Source organism: Megalobrama amblycephala, linkage group LG20, assembly GCF_018812025.1.
Source record: "Megalobrama amblycephala isolate DHTTF-2021 linkage group LG20, ASM1881202v1, whole genome shotgun sequence".
Taxonomy (NCBI): Eukaryota; Metazoa; Chordata; class Actinopteri; order Cypriniformes; family Xenocyprididae; genus Megalobrama; species Megalobrama amblycephala.
This window is the reverse complement of record NC_063063.1, coordinates 31,531,678-31,543,881: the sequence shown is the minus strand read 5'-3', so window position 1 is coordinate 31,543,881 and position 12,204 is coordinate 31,531,678. Positions and strand designations below refer to the sequence as shown.

Below are 12,204 nucleotides of genomic sequence, written 5' to 3'. Positions count from 1 at the left end.
TATCCTAAGCTACAATAGAGAGGAAGTGAAAGGATAGGTATAAGAATTTTTTTTTTTGTTTGTTTTTTTTAAGATGAGGTTAAGTGCTCACGAAAGAGATGGGTTTTCAGCTGTCTTTTGAATATTGGCAGGGATTCCGCATTCCGGATGAAGGCAGGAAGATCATTCCACCAGCAAGGGACAGTGAATGAGAATGTTCTGGAAATTGATTTTGTGCCTCTCTGTGATGGTACCACAAGCCTTCGCTCCTTTAATGAGCGCAGGTTTCTGGTAGGAGTGTAGACTCGTAAGAGTGAGTGGAAGTAGGAGGGTACTGAGCCTGTGGTGGATCTGTAAGCATTACTCCTTTTGTGTAGGTGCAAGATAGATAGCAGCTAAGGTAGCAGGCTATTGCCCTTGTCTCAGGTGGTAGGCCCCTTCTCAATATGTGGATAAGGGAATGCTGATGTTGCGTAGGCCCCACTTTTTCTAGAATTTTCATTGTTTATGCTTTAAGTTCTAGTTTTGCCCTACACAGTGTAAGCTGTAACTCTATTGCTGCCACAGGTTAGTACCTGTTTCTGAAGTAGTAGGCTTGGTTTGGCCTCCTTCAGAGCATGGTGACTAATTTGTACTCCCCTTGCTTTAAGGGTAAAAGGTGTTTTTACTGAGTACATGGCCTGCTGGAATGCATAGCTCAGGTTGAGTTTGTTTAGGGAACCTCACTATTCAGTTTGGTTCTTTGGTAGCTCTCTTAGAGTTTGAACACTGCCACAAGAGTTGTTTGCGTTGCCTGGAGTTGAAGGCTTTGATCGAAGCCTCCTTCTGAGCACAATAGCTTGTTGTGCCACAAGTTTTGTTAGTAGATGTTTGGTCAGAGTTTTTTCTCACTTAGAACTAGCACTGCCACAGGTTTATGCACATTTTTATTTGAAGTAGTAGGCTAGTTCTGGCCTCATTCAGAGCATGGCAGCACATATTCTTTGTACTCCCCTTACTACAAGGGTTAAGAGTGTTTTACTGAGGACATTGCCTGTTGGAATGTGTAGATTTAAGCTCAGATTAAGTTAACCCTCTGGAGTCTGAGGCTGATTTGGGGCTTGGAGAAGTTTTGACATGCCCTGACATTTGTGCTTTTTTCAGTTGTTCATAAACATATAAATGACAAAAGTGTCATTACGCTGTATTCAGCACAAACTAGGCTACAATAATATGTGAGGAACATGTACGTACATGTTTGTATTTTTGAAAGAATAATGTTTATGCGTGGTTATTGAAAAAACAAAAAACTTAAGTCACTGAAATAAGGCCAAAAAAAGTATATTAAATCTGTGTTCATAAGACTTCTGGGTATTGGAGGTTGTAGACTAGAGTTTTTGCTTCAGAATTATGTAAAAATTATGCTGCCTACTCCTTCATATAAAACAATAGAGAGATTTAAATTTTCTAAGACACTTTTGGTCAAGAAACACAGTATGCATGGAGGCGTGAATCCTCATGTATAATGGGTGATTCTCACCTGAGAAGACAAAAGAATTGAATAATAATGACCTGAAATGACTTGCATATTAATGAGGCCTTTCAGTCAGGTAGGCTGTGAAAAAACCCTCTGTGATCATGCTAATAACAGGATTAAAGTCCACTCAGGACAAAAAAAAACCCATGATTTTTGTGATCTCATGCATGCACGTATTATTGCACATGATATGAAGAAAATTGTGTATAGGCCTATGTTAAATTACACTACCAGTCAAAAGATTGAACACATTGCCATTATAATGTTTTTAAAAGAAGTCTCATGTCTCTAACCAAATAATGGTTTTCTATTTTAATATACTTTAAAATATAATGTATTTCTGTGATGCAACGCGTCTGAACATTCCTACCTCTAGGGCATTTCATATAGGCTACTATATTTGTTATATTATAGAGCCTAAATGTTGATGTGCAGTTGACAAACTATACATCATTAAAAAGATATAAGACTCAAGCTTCACATTTTGACTCTTAAAATCTTATATTGACCATAATTTCTTAATATGCTTAAAAGCATACACATTTGGAGAAATATTGATGGATTCTCATATGTTTATATCAATTTTCTATACAGAGGAGTAATATTTATTATTCTATATTTATCGTCATCATTATGAGCGCTGGATGCTGTGTTTTTAATTCATACTTCAGCCGGAGGGCGCTCTGCCCCTTTTGTCCACAAATGCCTCAGTAAAAGAAGAGGCAAATCATGTGACAATCAAGGAACTAAAAGAGGCAAGAGATCGCTAAATATGGCTATTCAAAACACTTTTCAAGACAATAAATACACGATTGAGATGATGTATGCATGTATTGACTGAATTTGCGTCTGAATAGCGCTCCCTCCGTGGGCGTGGCCGCATTAGCGGATAATGAGCTGAATCACGGACTTCTGACATGGCTCTCTTTTCATACAGATTACATAAACACAGAAGGTTTGTTTTCGATTTGACTTATATGTTTTAAAACCTGACATCTTAACGTTTTTTTAGACATAAGTGTAATTTTTTTGTCATTAGTATTCACTAAGTTACAGTTCATTTTCTAAGAACTATCAGATTGGAGTTTGTTCAGAGGGAGACGAGAGATCACGCATCATGTTAGTTTTCTTTATTTTACAAAAAGCACAACATTTTGTTTTTACTCTGAGTGTACACAAATGAAAAAAGATATTTCACAGATTAAAATGGTGTATAACTCTTAATTGTATGTGCAACATTGACGGAGTATTTTGAGTCTCTTTCACACTGATAAGAAAAAAACCATGGTGGTATCGCCGGCGATACCCTCAGACCTCAGAGTGTTAAGATAGGTAACCTCACTTGATAGTTTGGTTCTCAGATTAGGCTCCCTTAGAGCTTAGACAAATGCCACTAGCTAATGCCACATGCTTTTCTGAAGTCGCAGGCCCCATTTGGGCCTCCACTAGGAACATGATGGTGCAGGTTTGTGATGGTTTAATATTGACACTGCCAGAACATTATGGCGTAGGTTTGTACTCCTCTTGCTTAAAGAGTATAAGGTGTTTTTACTGAGTACATTGCCAGGTGGTATGGTGGGTCAGGTTGAGTTAAAGTAGTTAACCTCACCGGAGAAGTTTGGTTATCATATTTGGCTCCCTTAGAGCTTAGAACACTGCCATGAGCTGACACCACATGTATATCTGGAAGTCGTAGGCCCTCTTTTGGGCCTCCTGCAGGGCGTCATGGCATATGTTGTACTCCTCTTGCTTTAAAGAGTAAAACATTTTTACTGAGTACACTGCTTGTCAGATCTTCACACATAGCTTTGTCATGTTGCAGGCCCCTTTTTGGGCCTCCATGATTGTGTGCCTACAGTACAGTTTATCTGTTAGGTTGAGCTCTGTACTCCCCTCATTTGAGGGTTGTCCTGTATAGTGCTTAGCTCCCTGAGCTGGTCAGTGGTTGAAGGGCTCTCTGAGGCCTCCCTATTGAGGATCAGCCCAAAGTCTGGTAAATGTACTCCCCTTGTTGGGTTCCTTTAGAGTGCACAGCCTCCTCAGTCCAAATAATCAAGCGCTGAGTAGATCCTAGGATTGAGCAGAGTGTTACTCCCCTCATTGGTAAGGGCAAAAAGCACTAAGCTGAGTCCTGCTCTCCAGGATGCCCGTCTCTTCGCTCTGGTCTGAGTTGGTTACTGCCTCTTTGCAGTCACTCCTACTGGATATCTTCTCTGAAGAATGTGATTTGAGACTCTGTGTTCAGACAGATTGTTGGCCAAGACTAGGTTGATTTAGTGAGACCAGGTTGTCCTCCCTGGTGGCATTCAGGGTTGACTCTGTTTCCCCTGACAAGTGACTGGCTAGGGTTCCTTTGGGCCCCCTTGGTAGGCCTTCTGTGGAAGGCCTATTTGAAGCTTACAGCTTGGGCTGTTGGCCATAGGGAATGCTGTCACTGACAGCCTATGTATGACCTGTAGGGGGAGTGGTTCTGGCATTTCAGTTGAAGCTGCTAGTTCTGACATTTGTCTAACTATTTTTTGGCATGCACTCCCCTCAAGCATGGTGGCGTGGGTATATTGTTCCCCATATGCATTCAAATGCAGTGTAGAGTTCCCTTTCAAAAGGGAACGTCTCAGGTTACGTATGTAACCATGGTTCCCTGAGAACAGGGAACAAGACGCTGCGTTACCTGCCATGCATCAGGGCTGCCTGCTGAACAGTCCCTTCAGACGATAAGGTACTGACTGCTTCTCTAGGCGCTCCTTTTATACTTCCGTGTCGCGTCTTTAACACTCTGAAGTCGGAGGTATCGCCGGCGATATCACCTCGTTTTTTTTCTTATCAGTGTGAAAGAGACTCAAAATACTCTGTCAGTGTTGCACATACAATTAATACATACAAGTTATACACCATTTTAATCTGTGAAATATCTTCTTTTATTTGTGTACACTCAGAGTAAAAACAAAATGTTGTGCTTTTTGCCAAATAAAGAAAACTAACATGATGTGTGATCTGTCATCTCCCTCTGAACAAAGTCCAATCTGATAGTTCTCAGAAAATGAACTGTAACTTAGTGAATACTAATCACAAAAAAATAGACTTATGTCTAAAGAAATGTTGAAATGTCAGGTTTTAAATCATGTAAGTCAAATCAAAAACAAAAATTCTGTGTTTATGTAATCTGTATGAAAAGAGAGCCATGTCAGAAGTCCGTGATTCAGCTCATTATCCGCTAATGCGGCCACGCCCACGGAGCGAGCGCTATTCAGACGCAAATTCTGAGGCAATACATGTATACATCATGTATTTATTGTCTTGAAAGTGTTTATCTGTATGTTAAAGCCATGGTTAGTGACCTCTGGAAGCCTATGTTAGTTCTGGAATGTCACATGGCCTGTTCTTCTTTAGATTAATTTGTGGACTAAAGGTGCACAGAGCACCCTCCGGCTGCAAGTATGAATTGAAAACACAGTATCCAACGTTCATAGTGATGACAATAAATATTAAATAAATATTACTCATTACTCTTACTTACACTGTATAGAAAATTGACATAAACATATGAGAATCCATCAATATTTCTCCAAATGTGCATGCTTTTAAGCTGAAAGGCTATATGAAATGCCATAGAGGTAACATAATTGTTCAGACACTTTGCATCACAGAAATACATTATATTGTAAAGTATATAATAGAATACCATTATTTTAAATAGTAATAATATTTCACAGTATTGCTGTTTTTTCTGTATGTTTGATATACACCATGATGAACTTGAGACATGATCACAGAGGGTTTTTTCACAGCCTACCTGACTGAAAGAGCTCATTGATATGCAGGTCATTAAAGGTCATTATGCAAATCTTTTGTCTTCTCAGGTGTGAATCACAGCATTATTCATGAAGATTCATGCCTCCATGCATACTGTGTTTCTTGACAAAAAGTGTCTTACGTCATAGGCTGTCGCCGGCCAATAGGATTAGTGAGATTCAGTGTCTCGTTCCCTGTTCTCAGGGAACCATGCTTACATACGTAACCTGAGACTAATTCTGACTAGTGATGTCCGGTTCACGAATTAATCATTCTTTTGAACCGGTTCATTTTAGTCAACCAGTTGAACCAGTACACCAAATCAGACTGAATCGATCGAAACCACAATCCACAAATTACTGAATCGATTTTAGACGTCATCATGACAAACAGGACATTTGGACAGCATTTATCATGAAAAAGTGGATAAGTATTCATACACAGCACAGATCATAATCAGCCAGCATGTTTTTTAAATAAAGTTAGCTTTTTATATCTGACGACTTTATTTAGGCTTCAAAATGTATAAATGTTGTGTTAACTTGTAAAGATTATCTTTATGTGCACCGTTAACTTCCGGGTTGGGCTACAAAAAAAGTCATCTCTGAGGTACTCTATAGGGAGATGAGAGGGTCTTTATCTCTTACCATTGGACAAAGTGTAACGACTAACTTAATCACGTGCGGCACCGCTCAGCCTATCGTGTCACCGTTCAAAACTCCTTCCTGCTTAGCACCATGGCGTACCACCAGTTAACATTAGCCATTACGCTTTTTTGGCTAAAGGTTGCAAGCTTGCCTTCCAGTGGCTTTGGTTGTACCTTTTGAAATCCTTCATTCCTAAGGGCCCTTTGAAGTGACCAGTTTTGAGCACTTCAGTTTGGAATGACCCTTCAATGTGGCGGCCATGATTGTTTTCACTTACGAAACATGAGTTTATTTAATTACAAATAAATTGTAATGGATTATGCATAGTAAGTGGACCACGGTTTCTGTGCTGATGAAGACTAATTTATTCACTTTATAATTGTAAAACTTCTCTTTTGCACACCACTGCCTGTATATGTTTGGATGCTTTAGATGCAAAACCAAATTGTAAGTGTCATGGGTAGCCGCAGGCAAATAGACGAGGAAGAAGAAGGTAATCCAAAATGTTGTTTATTTCATGAACACACAGAAGAACGGGTAGCAACACACACCTTGACATAAACAATACCGGACAACTAACTGAAGACAGGAAGGAACTTAACACAATGTAAATGACAAATAGCTGTGAGGGTGATCAGTCTCCATGGTGAATGATGAGTGGCAGGAACTGAGAACAAAGAAGCACATGACAACCATACAAACGGGACAAGACGGTGACTGTGACAGTAAGAAACGTATCAGATTATAATGTTTTAGTTGACTGATGTTATGATTACTAGCTTTCGTGAATGACATCATTACGTCGGAGCGTGAAAAAATCATTGAACCGTCTTTATCAACTGGTTTATTGAAATAAACTGTCTGAAAGAACTGGTTTGCAGAAAAGAACCGAACTTCCCATCACTAATTCTGACTTGTAAAAACTGTTCACATCTTCATTTGTGTTTTTGTGTTCTTTCTTTTGGCAACACCAGGGATATTCTATCAATTCAGCTCAGCAGCAGGAGACACAGAATATTCTCTCAATAATTATGGTGATGAAAGCTATGTATCTGTTGGCCTATCCACTCCATATACGTTCTTTGGCCGCACGTACAACCAGTTATATGTGAGAATTCAGTTCCATCTAAATATGAATGCAAATGTTGTGATAAGCCAGTTCATATTTCCTGGAGGATTTGAACTGATTTCTTATATTACAGGTTCATTCTAATGGACTCCTTACATTCAACCAACCTCAACCAGCATCAGGTCCTAACTACAATCCCACCAGTGGAGCTGAAGATTTCATTGCTCCTCTCTGGAGTGATGTTGACGACTATTACAGTGGTGTGTTCTCATATCAGCAGTACACAAATGGAAATGTGCTCACTCGCGCCACTCAGGATATAAACCAGTACTTTCCTCAGATAAGATTCAATGCTGCTTCAGTCTTTGTTGTCACTTGGGAATTTGGTGATCGCACAAGCCCAGTAAGTTTTTATTTATTTATTCATTTACTTTTTAGACTGCAGTGTAGTCTATGAATCATGATGTTATGTTTTCTTTTGTTTTCAGGCGATCAAGTTTCAAGTGGTTTTAATTTCTGGTGGAGGTTTTTCCTTCTTTCTGATCAATTATGGCGACTGTGCTGTGCTATATGAACAAGTTCAGGTAAAACAAACATCAAAGGATTAAATTAATATTCTTTATACCAGCTCTGTATGTACTGTATACATAACATTTGCTTTCAATGGTTTTAATAGGCTGGATATGACACAATAGGCTCCACAAACTCCTTTGTAATTCCTGATTCAGTTAATGGCAACTACCAAAACCTCAACAACACAAGCAACGTAAATGTCCAGGGTCGTTGGGCCTTCCTTGTGAATGGTAGGTGTTTCGTCAAGATTATGTTTCTTACTATTATTAGTTTGTTTATATTATGATGTCATGTGTTATTATGTGTGTGTCAGTTGAGAGTTACCCCATATTTTTTAATTATATAAATCTCTACACAGTGTGTTAGTGAATAGCTGCTCTGTAATCAGTAGTAAATGATGCTCCATCTGAATGAACTGCATTAGAAAAAGCAACACAATCTTTCCAAACATGAGAAGTGTTTATGAACCTCTTGTCCAACAAAATCTGTTCTAGAGACATGTTACAGCTTTTTGATAAAGCTCTAATTGGTTTCCTTTGGAATTATGTTTCAAATTTACACTGAATGCATTTATGATAATGTAAAGCATGCCTGTGTGTGTTAATATCGTGATTAAAACCAAAATCACAATATTGATAAAATAAATCGTTGTAGGTTTTTTTTTTTTTTTTTTTTTTTCATATTGCACAGCCCTATTCTTGATTTGACTCTGATCTCAATTCAGTTCAATGTGGTATTGATTCATTTAGAAATATTTCAGGCACATGTCAGTTTATCTTAAGGAAAAAATATTTCTCGATTAATTAGGGCTGCAACTATTGATTATTTTGATAATCATCAAAATATTTGGGTGATTAATCCAGCGGTTAATCATTAGCTCTTAACTGACTGTTCCAACACATGTAAATGGACACATTGCTTTTAGACTAACAAGTGGTTTTATACACACCATAAAATGTGTATTTTTCATTGTGAGGCATTTTCTGTTACATAATGCTTAGTCATCATATTTACTGCATTACTTGAACATTTATATGAAATGCTCTTCCAACCTTTATGACTTTCCCTTTTCCGTGGAAAGTTGTAAATTTTGTTGGCCTGCTTTTAATTCTTCTGTTACTCTGTCTTTTATTTTAATTTTTAGCACTTTGCATGATAACGTGTTTAAAATTTGAGCTATAAATATAAATAACACTCACAGTGTATTACGCTGACACATGCAGCCACCCATAAAATGCTATGGTAGTATGAATATGTTAGCCTTACTGTTGTTTATAAGCTAGTGTGCTCCAAAACAATTACAAAACTTGCATTTAGAAGAAATAAGCATTAGAAATGTTTCTCACTTCCGCCAGTATGGATCAATGATTTTGGTGACATCACCCTGCACTTCAGCTTCTCATCAGATTTTCTGTCCAATCAAATGCTGTCTAGAATCTGAAGCATCCCGCCCCCTACACTATAAATAGACACTGAAGGATTGTCACAGTTGTGTAGGTTGCGGTAAAGAGGCGTTCACGCACTGGGTTTTATTATCAAAAGGAAGGCAGAGAACCATACACACATTTGACATAACAATAGAATGGACAGGGAGTGCTAGGAGTGAGTCCAACTAAAAGGGAGTGCTGATGACAATAGACAGGTGCATGGAATCCAGGGAGAAGCAGGAAGGCTGATGAGGAAGTGAGTTCAGGTGAGGAACAGGGAGGATTCTGGGAAACGGAGTCCGGGACAGGTGTGATTGTAACATTACCTCCCCCTCCCCAGTAGGCGCGTCCTCGTGCCTCAGATGGAACAATGGGGGAGGGGGGGTGGGCACCCTGGAGACCTAGGACAGACCTAGGGCAGGTCTAGGAGTTCGGGCCGTCATGGCAGGTCAGGGGCCATGGGCGGCCATGGCGGGTTCCAAGCCCCAACCACATGTGTTACGCCCACATGTTCCCCATCCACGGCTAGAAGGGCTCGTGGAAAGGAGTGGGCTCATGGGCTGCTGGAGCAGATTCGTGGGCTGTTGGAGTGGATTCATGGGAAGCTGGAGCGGGCTCGTGGGAAGCTGGAGTGTGCTCGGCGGCGGCTGGAGCGGGCTTGTGGAAGGCTGGAGCGGGGTCGTGGGAAGCTGGAGTGTGCTAGGCGGCGGCTGGAGTGGGCTTGTGGAAGGCTGGAGCAGGCTCGTGGGAAGCTGGGAAACTGGTGGTTGGCAAACTGGTCAGGCCGCTTGTATTTCTGCGGGGACTGGACGAGGAAAACACGATTCTTTTTTAACCTCTTCAACTTCAAAATCAGCACCATTCAGAAAGAGAATCAGATTAATTGTCTCGACTTGGAAAAAAACATGCAGGTTCACTAAAGCGAATCGTGTCCTCGTCCAGCCCCGCCAAAAAACAAGCATTCAATGGGGCATCTGGCCAGTTCACCAAGCAAGCAAGCAAGCTCAGAAAACTCCTCCACATACCTCTCCCTCGACTTGCACATAGTTTTTCAGGTAGCTTTGCAGGTTGGTTTCTTTGAGCGTCTTGTAGACGTTGCTAAGGTTCTTCTGAATTTAGTCTATCCCAGTTCTTTCTGCTTTTTCATGTAATCCCGGACTCAATGGACTCGATGATGGTGAGATCAGATTATACCGGCTGTTGTCAGACTCCTTGTACATACAAAAATCTCACTGGATTATTACAATTAATGGCAAAATGAATGTTTGGTAATATAAACTGATATTTTCTACTGACACACTACAGCAAAAGATATAAATAACTGCCATAAACCATTTTTGTGTGTGTGTGTGTGTGTGTGTGTGTGTGTGTGTGTGTGTGTGTGTGTGTGTGTGTGTGTGTGTGTGTGTGACCTTAATCAAACTATCATCAAAAACTATTCTATTTCCAACTATAGTGTTAACTTGTTCAACTTTGTCCAAGAAACCCTAACCCTAACACCACAGCCCTGTTCATTCTGGACGCCGAACAAAAACCACTGTGACTAACCACCTCTCCTGCCGCTAACACACATTCTTCAACTGAGCACTCAACTGTAACCGGCACCTTTATTCCATGCTGTCATGCGAGTTGTTCATAACTCACCATTCCCATATTCGCCATGGCATCCAAAAAAAAAATAAAAAAAATAATAATAAATAAAAAATACAAACCACAATATTCCCAGTGCTTTGTGACCATACACAGTGAAAAACAGTCAGAGAAACAACACTTAGGTAAACACACCTTTGAAATGGAGAAAGGACTCCATTCACTGATGAATGTTTATGAATGTCCATTTTTTATGTTTTGTTTCAATGGGAAAATAATTTTACTTAAATATTTGAATCTCACATTTATTGTCAAAGTTACAAAACAAAGTATAACATTGTCATTTCTATTTGGTAAAACAAGTATAAATACAGCTCCTAGAAATCACTCAAGTGAGATCTAGGTTCAGTTCTTTTTAAATCAGTAAGACATGGGGGTAACGCTTTAGATTACAGCCCGGAAAGTACTGCATAATTACAAAGAATTTACAGCGTAACTTTCAATAATTATAGTGTAACTATACAGTAAGTATGTGTAAGTATAGGGTAACAATATGCAAAGTATTGGGAATAAAGGGGTAACAACCAGGAAAATAACAAATTATTTATACTGTCAATATTTTATAACTAAGGGGTACTTATAATGTTATGATGGACAACAATCTTACGTTTGGGAGCAATTTAGCGAGAAAGTACACTGATTAAGTTGTTTCAAGGCAAGCAGAAAGAACTATTGCAATCTTTTTTAATACATGGGGAAATATGCTTTTGTTTCATGTAGTTACAGGGTAAGTATGACATTACGGGCCGTAAATTAAAGAGGAGCTTGTTACCCTCTTATTTCATGTAGTTACAGGGTAAGTAATTAATAAAATGCAAACAATCTGATATCACTGACTCTGAAACCTTTATTTGAAAAACAACTTTATTAAAAACAGGTCTACAACACTTATTATTCATTTTTTTAAATCAACTTTTCATTTTTAAACTCTTAAGTCCTGACAGAACAAGTTTTGTCTGTATTTTGGTTGTTGTTGTTTCTCACTTGGTTTCCTCCTGCTCTTGTTTCTCAGCTGATGAATCTTAAGAAGGAATCCCATTGCTATTATGTATTATAAGAAAATACAGTACACCCAGAAATTCATGGTTTAGGCTATTCATCTTTTCGCTTCCAACCAACTGTCACCAGCGCCTGCATGAGAGTCGACTTTGCGTTTGACGAAGCATATTGTAATGAGCCGTAGATATATACACTAGATGTTGCCTTGGCTACGGCAGTTCATTGGAACGAATGCGTCAATAGAGCCGCCATCTTGGAACAGGGGAGCCCTTCCTCTTTGATGCATCAGAGTCAATGTAGGCAAAGGTCTAACGGAAATAAAATCACCATAAATCGTCATGAATGCGATTTTCTAGGGTTTTTTTTTTTTTTTGGTTCGTTCCAACAGTCAGACATGTATTTATCATTGAGTCCATAGAAAATGTAAGGTTTTGATATTAAGATAATCTACTTTTTAAAAATATAATGCATAGTGCTAGTAGGCCTAAGTTTATTAGTCACATTCTTCCACTTGAGTAAACTTCGAATGAACTATCGCTACTTACATATAAT

At 39.1% G+C, this 12,204-nt stretch overlaps 1 protein-coding gene across 1 annotated transcript in view; it reads left to right on the top strand.

Moving 5' to 3' along the window:
* LOC125255218 overlaps positions 1-12,204 on the top strand; it is a 122,467-nt gene that overhangs the window by 21,421 nt on the left and 88,842 nt on the right. Inside the window, 4 exon segments of the mRNA XM_048170263.1 lie at positions 6,909-7,042; positions 7,137-7,406; positions 7,492-7,587; positions 7,680-7,806. Coding sequence (XP_048026220.1) covers positions 6,909-7,042; positions 7,137-7,406; positions 7,492-7,587; positions 7,680-7,806 — 627 coding nt within the window.